General features: G+C 38.1%; 1 protein-coding gene across 2 annotated transcripts in view; it reads right to left on the bottom strand.

The window, feature by feature from the left end:
* The window catches only part of ADGRD1 (adhesion G protein-coupled receptor D1), a 159,931-nt gene that overhangs the window by 34,260 nt on the left and 105,760 nt on the right, over nucleotides 1-19,911 (bottom strand). For both annotated transcript variants that reach the window (XM_074921495.1, XM_074921496.1), the window contains 4 exons: nucleotides 17,794-17,905; nucleotides 11,834-11,987; nucleotides 4,812-4,878; nucleotides 3,830-3,896 (listed from right to left, as the gene is read on the bottom strand). In XM_074921495.1, the coding sequence (XP_074777596.1) occupies nucleotides 3,830-3,896; nucleotides 4,812-4,878; nucleotides 11,834-11,987; nucleotides 17,794-17,905 (400 nt within the window). The remainder of the gene's footprint in view (nucleotides 1-3,829; nucleotides 3,897-4,811; nucleotides 4,879-11,833; nucleotides 11,988-17,793; nucleotides 17,906-19,911) is intronic.

Below are 19,911 nucleotides of genomic sequence, written 5' to 3'. Positions count from 1 at the left end.
GTTAAGTAAGGAGAAATTTAATTTTAAAATAATGAAGAAATTTAATTTAAAATAGTAAAAGTGCTCATAACTGAATGCTAACAAGAAAAAAATAGAAGCTTAGCAGCTGTGGTCTGTTCATTTGGGCTCTAATCCACCACAGCACTGATGTATGCACTGGATTTCAATGACTCTGAAGAATCCAACTGTTTCAGAGCCTTCAAACACTATGGGTCCAATTCTGTCACCTTTTCCTGTGGTGAATGATGTCTAATAAGGGACAAAAATTGTCACTTTTCAATCAGTGGGCCTACCTGCAGAGTAAGATACTATTCAACATACGGAAATTATCCTAATTCTGCACTGGTACATAAAGGTATGAATACATACCACACAGCAACAGAGCTTACTAAATCAGGTATGATCAGCAGGTATGAGGGAGTGAATTATTTTTTTAATATATTGAATATTCATAAGTAAGTGACAACTGAAGACAGTGATGGCAATCAGCCTGGGACCCAAGTTCCATGAAGTCCCATCTGAGGACACTAGTTATGAAGCTGATGTCCCCACAGCACAGAACTGTTAGTAATATGCTAATGAAAATCATTTAGTTCCATAAAAATGCCATTTATCTGAAAGACTTGTAAAAAAAACCCACCAAGAAAATAACTACTTACAGGGAAAACAATAGAAAGGACTTGCCACTACAGCCCAGTATCTCCCCCCTGCAATGGATTGTTCAGTGTCTGCAGCACACCCACTGCTCCATGTACATTGATGCTTTTGCAGAATTTCCTTAATTTTGCCATATCTATGGAAACACACCAAGGCAGCAGATGGTTGATAACAAACAAAGCCTTCTGACAGAAGTTTTAATGTCGTGTTCCAAAAATTCAGGTGCTTTGTCAAGTGTCGGTTGTTGGTTGTTTTTGTTTGGTTTTTTTTTTCTGTTGAAGACACGTCCCAGGCCAACTTTGGCTGAGATTAGTTTGGTTTTCGAATTAATTGCAACAGGGTTTTTTTGTGAAGCTGCCTTAAGAGGATGCCATGGAGGCTTGGGTGTTGTGGTTTGGAGGATGGGGGAGAGTGATCTTTAAATCTTAAGATGCAGGTAGAAGCCAGAAGACCTACACAGAGAAGGAAATATTTCCTTCATCACATCCCTTGACTCAAACCCCAAGGAAAGAGCACTTTGGGAATGGGAATTCATATAGGGCTGGGAGGTTCTGTGAATTACTCCCTAGAAAAGTATGTGTGAGTATTTTTTCCCAATCACACTCCCACCACATCATTCTGTTTTAAGGCTCCGTGATGTCTGTATTGCCTGTGAGGCTGTGGCAGGACAAAAGTAGACTGTGTCTGTCTAGTCTCTAGGGAGTGGGAGTTGAAAAGAGCAGTCCCCCTGTTCTCTTCGCAGCATAATTCTTTTTCTTGGCAGAGAGAAAATGTGGATGGAAGTAGTCAAAAACTGCTTTTTGAGAAGTATTTTCAGAGCTAAACACTAGTTCATGCAATGAGTGGCTAATTTGTTATTTAAAGAGCACAGGCACACATGCACACAGAAAATAGTGTTTAGCCTTGTTATTTCCCTATAGGCACTAACACATTTTTCAGCTAGTGTATTCAATGCCCAGAGAGAATAATTTGTCAGCTAGCTTGCTGCTATTTTGGGCAGAGCTGGGTTTAGGCTATTTAACAAATTGCTCTACGTGGATCAACCTTGTGAGCTCACTCTTTCTCAAAATATTTGTATCCCTACAAGAATATAACTTGAACTACACAAACATTATATATCGTAAGCGAGAGACAGACAGTTAAACCCTTACTTCCATTCGCAAGCAGCTATGCATGGAAATTGCTGAGCACTGTGCTCACTCAGGTGAGTAAGCGTTTCACTGTCTGACATGTTTTTAACTAGTATCATCTTTGGACAGCAGCAGCTGAGAAAGATTTGATTTTACTGGTTGTATCTCATTTCCTCCTTTGCTTCTGAAGAATGGGCACAAAGCAAGTGCTAATGTGAGATGGAGACATTTGAATATTAGATTATTTTAATTGCTCTCCAATCCATATCTACATATCTTTGAATATAAACTCACATACAAAAGGTCCAACGTGCAGGCCACCAAGGAATTAAGTTTGTTGAAACAAGTCCAAATCTGTTTAGCCATCTCCAACCCAATGATGAACATTTCTTATTTACATGTATATGCTTTCACTTAGGTAAAAGAAATTCTGTCCTTACTGCACAGGGACTTTCCAGTGTTGCCATTAATAATTTGATTAAAATGCTAACATGAGACCATTTATGTCCCATCAATACAGCAATTATTTTCATTGGGTTTTTAATATATATTTATATAGTCTAGTTTTTCAGAGGCTATATCTTGGGTGGAAGGTGTTGGACTGGGCTGGGCTGCCTGTAAGAGGGGCTGATTTCCCTGTCTCCCAGGCAGATGTTAGCATGTCCACTCAGCTGCAGTGTAATATTGCCTGTGATGGAAAAGGTCAGCCAAGGAGCCACCTTCTGCTTGCTGAATAATTATAGACATAATGCAGTGGTAAACACTAGTTCTGCATGTATAGCTCTCCTTCCTTCCTTTGGCTTGTGAGCAGATTTGTGGGGTTTTCCTGGGTGATTAAATTTGGGGAAGTATCTTTGTGCTTTCCATAGAAATCCTAACTTTCATAGGAAAGTACAAGGTACAGTCAGTGGCTCCTTTTGATGCGCTTCCATGCTAGTACTCAGGATCTTATTTTACCTGACCCTCCTTAAAGACCACAGCACTCAGTCTCTGGTATAGATTTGGGCTCATGTCTTTAAAATTTAAGTAAAGTTTTCAGGACAACCTGATTTCACTAATCAGTGAGTCTATCCCATGTTCATACTGTCACTTTGACATTATAACCTGCAGCAAAAACTGTAGATAACCTGATCAATTAAAGTATTGGAAACAGTGCTGAAGAGGAATAATCTCCCACTTAATCCCTGAAAACACCCCTGACTCCTTAAGTAATCATAGTGATTAAGCTACAACTCACTGTAATTTAACATGTGGGCATAATTAAACTGCTGTAGAAGATTCATGTATCAGCATCAGGGCCACGAACCTGCACCCTTCCCCGGAAAGACAATGTTCATTATAGCTGGCAGAGGTGTTTGCAGCAGCCACCTGAACCCTGGCAAACGCCGTAACAGCTCTGCCTTGATCAGCTGGACAAACTGCTGCACCTGACATTGAATTCAAAATCGGAGGAATAGCACAAATTCCTTATCACTGTAAGGCAGGTGCAGAGGCAGCTTGTCACCTTCCCTAGAGCTCACCCAAAGGGTGACAGCTCATAGTGTTGTTTTGACCGACTCTTGCTAGCTGGAGACTGCTTGTAAACTCTGCTGATGATCATCTTCACTTGCAAAAGCAAAAGCTTCAAAATACCAGTGAGGTGGAACCAGACTTTCAACATTTACTGGTGCATATGCAACACAATCCAAAGGGTTTGTTCTTTTGGGGGATCTTTCTGAGAATTATTAAAGCTCACAAGATTCCTTGGTTCCACACAGTTATTCATGGCCCCAAGAGGACTGTTTCAGAAGAGAGCTGTCCCAGAATTTTAGGTGGTATTATCTTGGAATAGTAAAATGAATAATGTGAGAATTAATATGTATAAAGTAATACACAGGTGTGTACAACACAAAAATTGCAGGAGGAACAAAATAATTCTGGACCATTCATCTCTGTTGTCTCACTGTACTGGCACTAGGGCTGACCAGACCTCCAGCTAGTTCTGCTGTCCAGCTGACACCGACACGCCACAAGAAAACAGCAGCATCCGTGGTTTTACCTACCAGAATTACAAACAACGCCGGTGCCACAAAAGCCCAGATTGCTCCATTCTCTAGTGAAAGCCAGCAGCTGCAGAGAAAAATCAGAGTGATTTTAGATGAAACACAGTCATTTAATTAGTAATGTTCTTAATTAAAAAAGGGAGTACAAAAAGACTGATGAATTTTAAAAGCAAGAGACATGATAGAGCATCAACAAGAAGCTCTTTTTCCCTACATACTCGGGGAATCTGAGGCAGAATCTCATTTTGATTTGTATCTTGCAGAGTGTCGGTGACAGCTATCTGCTCCAGCATGCCTTCAAATAGCATTAGGGGCGGAACGATGGGAAGAAAGGAAAGGTTTTATTTGCTATTTGTTGTTCTTGTATCCTGTATCACAGGCAGTTATTTCTCTGCCGTGAGCACTGTCATTGTAGCAAGAGAAAAATTGAAGCCCTCCCTGCCTTGCCTGGCTGGTGCTGAGGAAGAGCCTGGGAAACATGCTGTCAGCTTCACACGTCTTTCTCACAGCAATGACAATATAAGCTAGTTTACCACACACAGAAAATAACCCTTGCTCCAAATCTTTTGCTTACATTATGGTAGAATTGAATCTAGATAGATCTTCAGATGTTTAACTGCAGTTTTCTTCAGAAGGTTAAATATCTTTAATCAAAGATTATTCTCAACTTGTTAGAAATGTTTCAGCCTGTGCTTTGCTCTGTGTGTGGAGTAAGGAGGGCACTCACTGTAGGAGGCCTTGAAGAGAAAGGGAAAAATAGGCAAAACATCTCAGAAGCTTTTTGTACATCATCTCAGCAGTGAAAAGCAAATCTGAGGCTTCTAGGTCTAAGAATATGCCTATACAGCGGTCGTGTTTTTGCAGGCAATCTCATCAGAAGGATCTTGCTGATCTTTGGCCCTGTTAACAGATCTGTGAGTTTTTCTCCCCATCAGATTTTTCATCCTCATTGCACCTGAAGTGAAGACATTTTCATACTCACTTGCCACTTTCTCCGTAGCTGTCTAGGGATGATGTTGTAGAAATTACACAAATCACCAACGGACAGCCTGCAAAACGGCAAAGTCAGTGGCAATATTAGTAACAAAAGAATGTCTTCCAGTAAACTCTGCAAGTTCACCTAAATTTCATATGGACAACAAAGTAATTTTAAAATTAAGTCTAACTTGACATCCTCCTGCAGCTGTGTAGTATGTTTTAATCAATTAAAGTCAGACAAATAAAATGACTTTTCAATAAAGCACTAGTTTAACAGTTAAACTGAGTTAGTTCTAATTTCATTGTGAATCACAGTCCTTTTTCAGCCTGTTTTTTGTTTATGTAATTTTTGTATCTGGCTGTTCAAGCAGTGATATCCTGTGAAGCACGATCAAGCTTATTTTCACCACTTTCCCCCAAGTAAGTGCACCGTGTTCAAGAATTCAAAACGATCTAGAAAACAAAGTAGGGTTTCCCACAGGAGTCCATAACAACCAGGCAAAACGGCAACATTTAGTTATCTAGAGCATCACACACAGCAGTAAGCGGCAGTTACGAAGACAGAAGCAAGTTCAGATCCCATTCAGATGCCCAACCAAGACTTATTTTAGCATAAATATGCAATAGCTCTACAAGATTTCTGTGTTTAAAGTAGACCATGGTTCCAGATGGGTTTTGACAGTTCCAGTGTGCTGCATCCTGGGAGGTGGCGGAGCGCTTTGTGGGATTGCACAGGGATTACACGAGGGCAGGCGGTTCTGGGCCTGCTGTCACGGGGGGCTGCGTGTCTCCAGCCCTCAGCACCACCAGATCCTGGTGTGACACTTTGATGCAGCTTTCCAGGCCAGGAGCTAGAGAGGAAGCAAGGTTTTTCTTGCCAACAGGTCTGAATATAGTAAACCCTCAATCCCTTTAAATATTAAATGATTGTCTGTTAATTCCTGTATGCTTTAATAAACTGTGAAGGTTTGGGGTTTTACCATCTTATGGAATTTAATAACCAGGTCCCAACCAGAGTATTATACATGATAGCTTAAAGTGTCAATTTTCTTTTAAATTCCTCAGGTTTTCTGCATGAGGATTTACAAAATTCTCTGAAAAGCAATTTCTGCCTAATCTTACCAATATCCTCCCCATAAAATTCTGTAAAATTTGCCTGTAATGACAGAACTTCAATTTTTTGAAGAAGTATTTTTATTCTGTAATGATTGTGGCTAGAAACACCTTGTATTTATAAATAAGAAAGATATTCAGTAGTTAAGCAGCAGCATCTACAGGCATTATTTAGGTCTTAGACTGAAATCCAATCTGCAGGATGGAGTTTAATAGCCCATAATCTTGATTCTGCTCTCCCATGTTTGTCCAAATCAGGAATAACTCCTTAGAAGTAATATTTGTGTAAGACCTAAACAAAGGCAAGATTTTAGTTTAGTATTACATTTTTCTATTTAAAAAAGAAAATTCCCACACACATGTGAACAAAAATCAAGAATAATTATATTCAACAGAGCAATTAAGCACAGAGATAAGCCTATCTGCTGAAACTCAGTGTGCCATGGGTGTGTAAACTGCCTGGACTGAAGGTCCCACAGGTATGGCTACACATTCCCAGTCACACCTTCTGTTGCTGCTGAGATGTTGTTGATTGGTGCTGTTTGTTTTCTGATGCAAGTTGTCTTCCTACAGCAGGGACTTTGTCACAGAAGTAAAAATACCTGTGCCCAGCTAACACTCCTTTATACTTCTAGTCTGCCTTTTTTTTTTCCCCCCAAGTCAAATGCTGATTATTCAAAGGATTTAGCATGACTATCAATTTTAAATGGCAGTGAAGAAGAAAATTAAATACAGAGTTCCTTTGGAAGATAATAAAACTTATGCAGATGAAACATAGAGCAGTCATCTGCATAAAAAAGAGCTGTTAAGTCAGTGAGAATAAAATGGTCTGCAGCCTATAGTGCAGTGTTTGCTTTTTCTTTGCTTTAACAAGATATTAAATGGATAATGGCAAGTGAGGCAGAATCAAGGTTATGTTACACTGAAATTGGAGTATTTTTCCTTTAAGAAACAACCATTCAATAAATTCCATAAAAGTTGAAAAAAAAAATATTTAGCCTAAGGGGATCATGAGATTTGATCTGGACTGAAGAATTCATATGGATTATATATTATACACAGAAATAAGTGTGTTTGCTTAATCTTTTGTCAGCAATAATTACATAACAGATGTGAACTTCAGTCTACACCCATAATAGGTAATGTGAATGTTGTGCTGGCACCGGTTATCATCCATGAAAGAATAATGGTTATATTTTTTTACTGTATCCGAACGTTTTCTCAGTTAGTAGATGCTACAGATATGCTCACCAACCCTACTTCAAGACGCCAAATTTATGATGCAATAGACCATGCTTTCCAGAGCACAGTATCAGATGAAAATGTTCTAGCACACCTTTCTGGCAGCTGATCTATGGCACTGGTGTCATCTGTGTCTCTGCAGTCCTAGAGCATTACAGCATCACATTTAAATGGGGTAAATCAACCCACATGGAGCTGTGTGCTGCTGCAGCTCGAGTTCTCTGGGTCCCCAAGCCAGCTAATTTAAAGTTACCTCCCAAACTCAACATCAAAATACAGCCTGCAGAGCAGGCATAAACTCTTAATACCTGATATAGGAAGCCAAATAACACAATCCTTGCTCAGACAGAATTCTCCCTGAATTCAGCCCAGATACAGTCACTAGAGTAAAGCCTAAAATGAATGTCAGCTAGGTCCTCGTATTCAGCATTAAACTTCACATCTAATCCATTTGCTTTATGTTTCTGAGGCACTAATGATAAATAAAATGGAAAATGCTGTAAATCTGTATGCTGTGTTTTGAAAGCTTCTGTGTCTTCTATGCATAGCAAAAAAACAGACAGGCTATAGAAACTCTGTGGCAGACTTTGAAGCAATTTTAAGACATTAATTCTAAAAGGCTAAATATGTCATTTATCGAGAAAGATGAAACATTAGACACAAATGAAAGTGTATTTCCTTCCAATACTGAAAAGATCTACTTTACTTGATGGGAAAAAGTATATTCTCCTATTTGTTTTGTAGAAGTTAATTTTCTGTGATTTTCTTTTTCTTCTGCTGCATTATACCCTACCTGTGCAGAAGTCTGGGACTACATCAAGCAACAGCAAATAAAGAAATTTAGGTCTTTTGACAGCTCGGTACAAAATCTACATTGTAAGGCAGTCTCTAAAGTAAAGGAAATTGTCTGAAATAGGAAAACATGTTAAGGCCAAAGTCCCACAGCAAAAGCTTCAGTATCTAAAACTGTATCATCAGGGTCCTACAAATGGGTAGGTGGGAAAAGTTTTGCTACAATAATCTCTGTGTGTTATGCTGAGTCACCAAGGCAACAAAGATTTTTTTTTTTTTCCCCCAATCAATCTCAAGGTAGTTTTAAAAGTAGGGTATTATCACCTTCCTCAAAATGGTCTTCTTTTGAATTCCTAACTACTACAGTCTTTGAGGCAATTTTAGCACCCTTGGGACTAAAGATAATGCACAGGAACTTCAATCAACACTGCACATTTGGTATCCTGTCTCTCTGATTACTGTTGAATTCATTTTACAGGAGTAATATCTCTCAGAAATCTCAACAGATGTTAGCAGATCAGTGATACTCAGTGCAAAGTTCCTTACCCATATCTCTTCTCATTGCCCGTTTCACTTTGTCATTGATATAGACTTTGCAAACTTTTACACATGTACCTAGCCCAGGTTTTCTGCTCAAATAATGGGTCTGGGTTTTCAGATTCAGGACTGGGGTTCGTCATTATTCAAGGAACTATGAGTTTGCGAAAGTCAAATGCATTCACACTTCCATTAAAAGCAAAGAACAAAACAGATAGTTAATTTCTTTGATTAACAGGAGATGAGACATCCTTGTCTTCAACTTCTTTCAAACCTCTTTGGTCAGTATAATAATTAGGTGTAAAAAAATCAGCCATTTTTATCAGATACTGGAAAATGTATATTTATTATGGTCTCAGGATGGCACAAGAATGTTTGACTTCCTTTTGACAGATGCATTCAATGCAAACTTACCCTCATTTTAAGAGCCAAACAAAATAACTTTAGGACAAAACCTTTTTAGCCCCTTTCCCCAGCCTTGTAAGACTTCTATTCAGGTGCAGGGATTTTATGGAATATATATAACGTCTCTCTATTGTACGTTCATCAGGTTCATGAAGGAACAACCCAAACTCTACCCAGTGGAACATGAGCAGACGCTGCTGCTGAAGGCAGTACTGACACTTGATCTCTAATTAAACATTTCTATTCATCCTGACAAAAGAGAAAGTTTGGACCTTACAAACCTCAGAGTCCTTTTAAGCATTTAAGTAGTGAACACTGCACTGTGGATTTGCCCTCTAAAAACATCATTATTCAGCTACGTCTATTACCAACTGAATGAGCATTGGAGTTACACACCAGACAGTGATTTGTGATGCTGTGGACTGAATGAAGGTTGCCCTGATACTTATCAAGAGATAAACAACTTGGAATGCAGTTGCCTAGTTAAATTATTTCAGCGATGCTTAGACACACTTGCAGAAATGATGCGATGTCAGATATGATTAAGGAAATTCAACATTTAATTCAAATGTAAATACTTTGAGCTATATGGAAAAATAAAGCAATACAAACTACTTTCCAAGCAACATGGTAGATTTACTGGATTTCAGAAAACATTTTTTTTTCCAGGTCATTGTAGGAATAATAATTGGAATGTGCTTTCCAAAATTAAAATATTAGTCAGAAAAGGGCTTTGGAAAGGTTTACACACAGAAATGTATTACGGTTATATGGATGACATCTTCCATTATCGGCCCCCAACAGTACCTTTCCTAGATTTAAGAAACAGAGCATTGTTAGAAGAACTGATACACAATCTTCTACTGCTGGTGCCTCCTGTATTTTGCTACATACATATATTTTGATGACAAATATCTACTGTTGGGCCTGAGGGACTATACTCCAAAACATTACTCAAAATACCACTGAAGAGACTTTTTAGTAACAACATTTAACATTCCATTGGCTTATGTACCAATAGGCTATGTACTCATTGTGCTAATTACTACTAAAGGAGTGGTAGCAATCATATTGCAATAAAATGAGCAAAATGCAACATTTAGTGCTTGTCATATTGCAGTCACATGCCATGTTTATCCTTGTGTCTTCTAAATAATTTTGTAGATCACTGTCATTTTACAAGAAATAAACCTTACAGAAAATGCCAGAAGAAAAGGGTAAAGGTGCATTGCAGCATATATCAATCATTAAGTTATTTCCATAAGGTAATTAATGATTGATTGTAAATTGAGTTAATCAAAGCATCTGCTATAAGCAAATACCCCAGTGAATTAAATGCCAGTTCTTAATTATTTTATTAACTGTTGTAGTTTTTACCATAGTATTTCTGAAGGAGAAAGAGTTCTCGGGCTTATGAGAACATTTTCTTTGCTTTGATACGCTTGCATTTGTATTACATGAGCTCTGGATTAAATAAAGCCACAAGAAACTTCTCTAACATCAGCAGGTTTCCCTACATTTAGTGCTGAATCTAGAAGAATCTACAAATCTCCAATGTCTTCAACCCTCAGTCTGTCTAGGTTCACTTACTTTTGGGTCTGTGTGCATGAAAAAGATAAATTACTCCACTTAGCATGTTTTGAGTAGTGGTTTTGGAAAAAAAAAAAAAAGGGGGGGGGGGGATGTTTTACACAATTCTACTAAAAACTCAGCAAAACAGCTTAAGGTACATATTGTTGGCATGAAAACTGGTCATTCCTTAAGAGGAAAAACACTGTCTTAAAACAACTAGGATAAGAACACATGTATGTGATACTCTCAAACCTGTCACAGAGTAACAATGAGGGCAATGAAGAAAACTTCTAACTGACCAAACTGCAGATTGTCCCCTCAGTCTAGCAGATAACATGTTCACCAATGAATGTATCAAGCAGCCATTAGACAGACCTGCTAAGGAGATTTTAAAACGAAAGAGGAATAAGTGCGGAATAAAAAGAATATATTAAAAAAAGGACAAGTAGGCAGGCGTTGAAATATATGTGTATGTATATAAAAAACCCATATATATATAAAAGTTAACAGCATTACTATCACCCAGATCTGCATGGTGTCAATAGATATTAAATATTCCAATTATGACTGCAGTAGGTCTGTATTATTAGTATAACTGGTTTTCATTCAGCTTCCAAATGAATTGGAGGGGAAGATAATGCAGGCTTTAACATATTTTGATATTATCTTTAATTACATAGATATTCCTGTGCTATCTTTTTACATCTCTCCTTTTGACTAAGAGTATGGGTTTTTCTTCTTCTAAATGTAGAGGTTTGTCAAGCATCATTGCTATACTTGCAGGATGGGGGAAGCCAGCTAGCTTTCATCTGCTGTTAAAAGTGGAACAAAATAGTCAGCTTCGACTTCTCAATATGCACACAGATTATGCTTTCATTACTTTCATTTTCATTTAAAAAATTATACTTTCAATTTCATTTAAAAAGCTGTGAATTTTTATCTGTGAGATTCCTGTGTCATAGGACTACTTCTTTATTCTTAATAATAATATTAAGGTTCTATGCAGCCTTTTTCATCTAAGGATTTCAAGGCACAAAACACCAACTAATGAAGTCTTGTGATACTCCTGTGCTAATGCACCAATTTTTTTATGCATGTATTGAAGAATACAGATAGAAGCCAGTGCTGTGAGTTAGAACCAAAAAAAGAACACACCAGTGCAACGAGACCTCCCTCCTACACTCCTGCTATTGATTTGGTAATTAAGGATCTGTTCTGGCCCAGTGAGGTCATGGAATTCACTGCAGTGGAATTAGGTTTAGGGACTACATATTTTAAAGTCTGATTACAATTTTACATATGCTTCTGAATATAATCTTGTCCTACAGTGAGGAGACTTAAAGCAAGCAGCTACTAAATACTTACCCCATCCAATTCCATAATAATATAAGTGCTTGCTCTCTTCTGACCCAAATACTTTGATCACCATACTGTAAAGATGAAATCCTTCCACCAGCATCCATGCAAAAGCACTCAGGAAGAAAAAATGAAGGAGAATGGCCAAGATCTTGCAAGGCACCTAAATTAAGAACAAAAATTAATACATTACTTCGTGATGCAGTCACACTGGTTTTTCAATTTCTTTTTTATTTCTGTATACATTTACATGTTAAATGCTAAATCACTGAAGTAAAAGTCTTAGAAACAAAGCACTAGAGAATTTCATTTTTCTACAACATTTTCACATAGCTTCAGAGTAACAAATCCTCTTATCTTTTAACCAAAACTAAAAACATTGCCAAACATGATATGGAAATCCAAACTGATTATTTATTTATAGTAGTAGGAGCAATACTCCTACTAAAGCTTACAAAATATTTAAGTATCCAAAACTGAAGGGTTGACATCCTGTTGCTGAGCCTGTAGTAAATATAGGAGTGTCAAAGAAGTGGAGGTGCAGGCATTCCTGTTCTGGATGGTAGAAAACCAGCACAAATTAAATCACATTGTATTCCAGTGTCTGTCTGTCCTGGTTAGAAATTCTTTAAAAGTCTCATATGCTCCTCCATCAGCAATACTAACATAGACATTTCAAAAAATTATAGCAAGTTACCATTGGCTCTCAAGTCCTAATTGCTATATGATGGACATCTAAGTTACTTATTTGAATTCTTAATTTCCTGTAGTCTATGTACCAACTGCATACAATGTCATGTTTGAGAAGACACATCTAGTGATTAAGGCAAGGAACTGATATTCTTCCTTGTAGGGAGTTGTAGGACTTCCTTGTACAGACAATTAAAAATACTCCTTGATAGTTCTTAATTCACTATGTGCTACCAAGATTCTAGAAATAGGAGCTAATACGAAAGTCTTAAGCGACAGCAAAATACTGTCTAGAAAGTGAGCCCACCTGGTCTAAACTGTATTATCTGCATCAATTTAGAACTAGAACGTGTTTCAAAGTGAATCAAATGTTGCCCCAAAAGAGAGGAATGCCGTGACAAAGGCAATGCAGCAAGGAGTAAAAACATTCTCTTGAGTCCTGTTCACACCCATCTCAGTGCTTCTGGCCCACTGCAGCCTACAGGAAATGTAGTCTGGGCTTAAGACCCGGATTCTACTTAAATTGCACCTCGAAGAGATCTTTACATTTTTCTCTAAATTTCCTATCAGCCTACCTTATGACAAGAGGAAAACCTAATCCTTTCTTCTTCCCCACTCCTCACGTATTTGCATAGCACATTCTCCTTTCCCCACTAATTGCTTTTCGAGGATGTCTCACCACAAGTGGTTTCCCTCATCATAGAGTAATTGAACAGATGTGACTGCCAATGATCTTACCACAAGATAACCTTGTTTGGTTTGCTTTCAGTTAAGGCACATTTTAAACACGCTCTTGGAATGAGTCCCAGCTATAGCTCAGTTTTGCATCTTGTAGCATACTGATGATGGTCATTCTGCTCTGTAGCTGTAACATCCCTTCTGTGACACCTACAGAATTTTCAGAGGGGCTGCTTGCGTGCAGTCCATGTAAATGGGAAGACTTTTTTTTTTCTTCTTCTTCTTCAAGGTTTCGTTTCGTCACCTGGACAAGTCACAGTAGTGTATCAAGGCAGGTGGAGTCTCTGTGATGAGGAAGCATAACCAGTAGGAACCAGTTTGCTGCCACAGTGATCTTCAGATGTTAATCATTAGTTCCTTTTGTTGCATGAGCTTAGCTGCCCTGAGCTGGAATTTTATTCTTTTTGCTGATGGTTCAGGATTTTGTACACTAATGAAAATTATGATTTGGGGACTTGTTAGTGTAATGAAAATTGAAGCTTTCCCATACCTTGTCACTCATACTCAGCTGGTTCTATGCTAGCACAAGGACATTGTAATGCAAATCCACTGTGACTACACATATTAAAAAGCAATAATTTTGGTTTTAGTTGATGTAAGTGAGATCTGTAACTGGTTTAGTATTTCACAATGTTCGGTGACATATAACTAAATCAGATTTGCTTATTGACAAAAACTGTAAAAACCTTTCCAGTTAATTTAAGGCTACATAAGGCTATAGATTTCATAAGGCTATGAAATCCATTTTAATGCCTTTTGATTTCTACCAGAAGATTAGTCCACGGAAATAAAAATGCAACATAAAGCTGACTTACAAGCTAGTTCTGTCAAATGGATACTTTCCAATTTTTGAGTAGCCAAACAATATGAATCACAAAACAGCAGAAAAATAAAACATAGTGAAGTAGCAGGAGGCTGGTCTGTATATAATTTTGTGTAATACCGAGTTGAAGATTTTACATAAAATCCATAGCAAAGTTGTTACTCATTCCGTATTTCTGCCTCAATTATTACTTTGAAGACACTCTTAAATGACATGTTTTATTGAAAAAGGCATTGAAAAGCTGAGACTTTATATATTAAAAACAAGCAGGTGTCCCTTGCTGTATCATATGGTGCACACTACTTTTGGTAGAATGCCTCTGAAAAGAGAGATCTCATTACTGTTACTCTTAGAGTTGACTACTTGTGAGTCTGTGGAAACAGAAAAATCAGTCCAGCCTACAGCAAGGCCTATCATAACTGTTGAGAAAGTAACACAGATTCTTAGAAAGGCCTCTTGGAAAATAAGTCATTTGTTTACTGAGGACAGTCTTGAAACAGATAGGTAAATTTGCATACATTCTCTAAATTCAACTTGCAATAGTGTTTTCAATTTAAGTGGCAATCTTACTGCATTACACAGAACCATTACGCAGAACCAGGGAAGTCATTAGACTGGCATGCGGATAGCAAAGATATCTCAGGGACTTGGCAGTATAGAAAGAAAATGCTATATGTGAAGATATTTGCTTTCTCTAGAAGAAAGATATTCTGTCTTCAGGAATAATTGCCTTCCTGGAATATGCCATGATCATTTAGGACTACTGTTTTAGCACTACTGATGTTAGGTATCAAAGACCAGCTTTTAAATTAAAAAAAAAAAAAAAAAAAATAATCTTGGATGTATTAGAAACATCAAAGTCCTATTCATGGAAATAAGAGTTTTGTGGTTAACAATTACTTTTGCTCTACAAAAGGAAAACAGCTGTAGTATAAATTGTAAATGATTAAATAATACATCTGAAATTACCAGGAGATTACTGTATGCCATATCTGCAATCAAAACCTAAATATCCCTAGAGATGGAGATGGGAAAGAGATGGAGAGTCTAAAGGCAGGCATGCAAGAAAGGGATGCCAGCTCATGGCCTGTTTCTATGCTGTCATTCCCCACTGCATTCTATTTTCTCAAGCAAACTGGTACACGCTTATAAACTGTTTAGCACTAGATACAGCCATCTTTGGCAGAAGCAGATTAAGAAATTTACACCTTCTAGTGTAAATACTGCCTCCCTCTTTTTGTAACTACCATTTAGCAGTCCATTTAAAGCAGCAATTAAAGGTACTAAAACTGATGTCAAAGCTAGTGAGAGCGTGCAGGGGTAAGGACACCAGACTAATAAAGAGGACGAAGCACAACACCCCTGACCCCAAGAGTATAAAACAATGAAAATAAAAGTGTAGTAGATAGTATTGTACATCATGCCTTGCAACTTTAAGATCTTTACAGTATTGTGCCCTACAATTACTGCTTATACAGAGGAGACAGGGCTGAAACATCCATGGATTCTGTGAAGTGTTTCACGTAGGAAAGCTTGTGGCATAAAGCAGGTCTTGCTTTCTGTGTGCTATTGTTTCAATTTAACTAAAGTAAATTTTGGGTAAGTTCAAGAGAAATGAAAATATGCACCTAATAAACTGCAACTTGTCTCTGTGAGCATCTTGCAAGCTTAGCTACATCTGCTTAAGTAAACAAGCAAGAGGTCTGAGTGTGGACAAGGCACGTTATAAATATAGGTGGACACTGGGTATCTAAAGAACATGGGCTTTACCTACATCCAACTGAAAACAGGAAACCCAACTAGTATTTCATAGTATTTTAAAAGATTGGAGGTGATGCTGGACTTGATAAGGTGTAGAGAGGCTTTTAGACATTATCTGAAGTGACTCAGTTGGATTGTCAGAAAATATAGAATGGATGGAAAAGGAAAAACTGAGAATAAGACACCCTGTTATGCTGACCAAACATTTTGCTGCCCTCAAGCCCATGTTCTTTCAGCAGACTTTTAGCTCTGTTCTTACTCAGAGAGGATTATTTTAATGCCTGGTTTCCACTGTCTTCACTTTCAAGTTCTATCTGTTGCTGCTCTCCACTGTCTCCATTTCATTTTCTTTCTAAACCATTCCCTTTCATTTTCTCCCTTGCACATTATCTTACTCATTCAGGACCTACCTGAATGTTAAACAGCAAAAGAGTATGAGCTTAGTTTTACAAAGTGCTTTTAGATCCTCAGTTAATAATAGCCTATGTAAAATCAGACTTTATTGTTATTTATAAATTTAACAGATGTTCAAGGGATCCCATTTGAGCTGAATATAAATTTAAGTAGCTGTTGTATTGGCAAAATGAAGAGTGTGCAAACCTTGTATTTGCTTGTACTAGAATAAAAAGAATAAAAGATTAATAGAAACTGCTCACTGCTTGTCAAAAGTAATATGGAGCAACATCTGGTCACCAAAGCAGCCAAGATTTGCCCATTACAAAAAAAGAGCACAGTGGAAGACTATGTTAAAATCAGGTTTTCTTTCTGCTTTTTAGGTGGCACTTATCATCAACAGTCCTTATGTTACTTTAAATAACATTTTTTAAAAATAACAGTGGAAACAAATTGGTTTTACTGGTATGTAATACTGTTAACTTGGCATATTCATCTTATTCTAACCCAGCTGGTTTAGATGCCAGTTTTAACGGTTTAGATCTTGGTACTCTGCATAAGGAATTCCCACCTGTAGTAGCAGATCTATAAAATCAATCTGTAATTTCAAGTTCCAATCTATGTGATCAGACAGAAAAAGCCTATAAATGCACAGAGCTTAACTACCATGTAAGCAATATGAAGGTGTTTGTCATTTGCTTAAGTGGTTGCCTTAGATGCCCAGAGGAGTATATACATGTTTTATGAAACTAAGGATCTCAGATTAAACTCTTCCACAGCGATATTTAGAGCTAATGCTTTCTACCACCTCTGGCTAATTAAGCAATATTTGCTATACCTTTCTCTTTGATTACTCAGGTCAAATAAACATGAATGCTACCTTAAAATAATCTAAATTTCCAGAGTAGAGATCAGGATTAATAGATCTGCTCTTCAGAAAAGAGTGTATTCTACCACACAAATAAAACTTTATGAGCAAAAAACAAAGACCTTCTGTTTTGCTCTCCAAGAATGCAGAAGAAATTACCACAGCTCCATCAGGAAGCTTATTACTTTCCAACAAGAATAAGATGACTTTTTAATGTGGACAAAGAAAGGTAAAGCAGAGAATTGATTAAAAAAACCACACACACGCCCCTCCCGAAAAACCCAACCCAAAACACTAACAGAAGTACAAATACCTTACCTAGATACAAAGTTCATACAATTTTCTCCAATACAGAGTTCCTACAGTTTTCAATACAGAGAATGGATGAGAGAAAGCATAAGCCATGTCAGGCAGAAGTCGCCATGCCATTTGAACACACAACTGACATGTACTCCATTACTGTGGTGATTTTTCCATTTGATGGGTGCATATCTCTAAGTTTTGCGAACATACTATGATAACAGTATCTGGATGCACAGAAGGTTTTATCCAATGTTGGAGGAGGTCATTTTTGGCTAAGGCCAGTGTTAAAAAATAGAGGATCTCGTATGAAAGACAATTTCTTACATGTGGTATGTGGCATTCATTCCACAAACATGCCTTGCAAAAACCACAACCACTCCTTTTAGCACTTACTGTTCCAGGGCTGAACTGAAAGCTGGTGAGAAGCAGGATCTGAGCCACCAAGACAGCAAAGGACAGATTGGCATGGATATGATAGCGCTGGTTGCGGATGGTGCTGACAGACCTGGCAGAAGATAGAAAGACACACGAATAAAACAATATTCCAAGAAGCATGAACTATTGATGATTTATCAGCAAGCATTTTGATTGGCTTTTGGTCATTTGTTCTGGTGGGGTCATCATGATGTCTTTCGAGCACTTCTTCCACCAGGATGGAGTGTTACCTAACTGGTTTCTTAATATTCTGCTGCCATCCTGAAGGCAGCTGAATGACTGACTTGCATATTAACTAGCTCTGCTGATTAATTGTGATAGAATATTACCAAAGGGCTTGATCCTGTATGGTGCTGTGCTGTCAAGGAAATCAGCTCTGCACCTCACAGAAAGCATACTGCACCTTGTGCCATCTAGCCCACACTATGTCCCAGAGTTTCTGGTTTTGTTTTGTTGGTATTTGCCTGTACTAGAAATAAGGGAACATGAAAAGACATCGGTTACAATTTTGTCTTTACTATTACCAGCTTTTGAGCACAGGAACAATAGCTACTTATATGGATGGGCAGTGCCTATCTTGACAGAGACCTGACCTTGATTACAACATAATTTGAACATATCTCTGCTGGCTTTTCAAAAAACAGCTGGAAATCTGACAAGAACATGCTTTCCTGGGAGTCTTCTGACCTCGTACTTCTGTTCTCATCCAGAAATAGGAAGTAGGAATCAAAATCAAAACATTTATCTGAACATTTCAGGCCTTTTCCATAATTTTATTCTTCTCTTTAAAAAAAATAATAGTATTACGATAACAGGTTTTCTATTTCAATCCATACTGCCTGCCAGCCCCCGCCATCAGCTTTAATAATTTCAGGAGACCTAGATGGTTTGGCTATGTGATTGGCAGTGCTTTCTCCACACTCCCATCTTTTTGTTGTATCACACTGGATGGTGATGATTTTTTGTAGCCGCTAGTGACACATCGTGCATGCTCCCTGCAGCAGGCTGACACAGACTGGACAATGCAGACAATGGTTTGCTGTCAGCCCCGCTCTTCCCACACTGCTGTAGCCAGTGCTCCATTAGAAGGGAGTGAAGGGGGAGACGACAAGAACTCGATGTCCTAAAAGTAATTCAAAGATATAGGTTGTGCTGCCTGGTACCAATGGCTTTCTAATAAGAAACTTCATGTAGTCGCAAACTGGAACATCATTCCCCAGAAGTCAATCAGGACTGCCCTCCTGGGAAGTGGCTGTCGTTGCCAGTACGCAAAGAACTTGCCAGATTCCTCTCCACTTACCTCATGGTCATCTAACACTACATTGCAAAATTTCACTTCAGCTGTTTAATGAGGCCCTGTTCTCCAGTGAAACCTAATCAAATTATTTTTAATTGGCAGTTTGAATGATCCTATACGTAGGTGGGGTGCTTAACCTTGTGACAGTCAGCTGGGTCCAAGCTCTCTTTCCAAATCTTCTGTTTGACTCCAGTTTCTCGAGGAGTTTTCATCCCCGCTGCAGCAATACCATCTCCTTTTGCTCCTTTTTCCTTTCTAAACGCTACAACATCCAGTTTTGCACTCAGACAAAAATGGAGCAGATCATTCCCCTTAGCCTAAACATGCCAACAGCTCAATGCCAGATAGGCAGACGTTGGACTTATTTAGAGTGGATTTTGCCACGCGTTACATACTTCATCCAAGTATGACCAACAGAGATCTTGAGACTTGGAAATAATACAGGGTTTGGAACAAACAAACATTGCAAACAGTTTACTGGGTTTCAGCAAGTCCTTTTTCCTAGAAACTGGCCTCTTAACAGGATGTCCAAAAGACATGCTTAGGCACAGAAATCAACAATTGAACTCTTGAGTAGGACGAACATGGTTTACTGTGTGAAAGGAGACAAGAATGCCATTGCTCGCTGTGCTCCCAATCTGCTGCGCAACCTCAGACAAGTTATTTCATCCTTTTTCAGGTTTTCTATTTTGTATTTAGACAGAAACCTCTATGAAAGCTTTTTGACAAATGTTTGTATCAAGCCTAGCTGGGCATCACACTCAATTGTCTACTGGAAT

The sequence above is a fragment of the Athene noctua genome, chromosome 17, assembly GCF_965140245.1.
Source record: "Athene noctua chromosome 17, bAthNoc1.hap1.1, whole genome shotgun sequence".
NCBI classification, from domain to species: Eukaryota; Metazoa; Chordata; class Aves; order Strigiformes; family Strigidae; genus Athene; species Athene noctua.
This window is presented reverse-complemented; position numbering and strand designations above follow the sequence as displayed.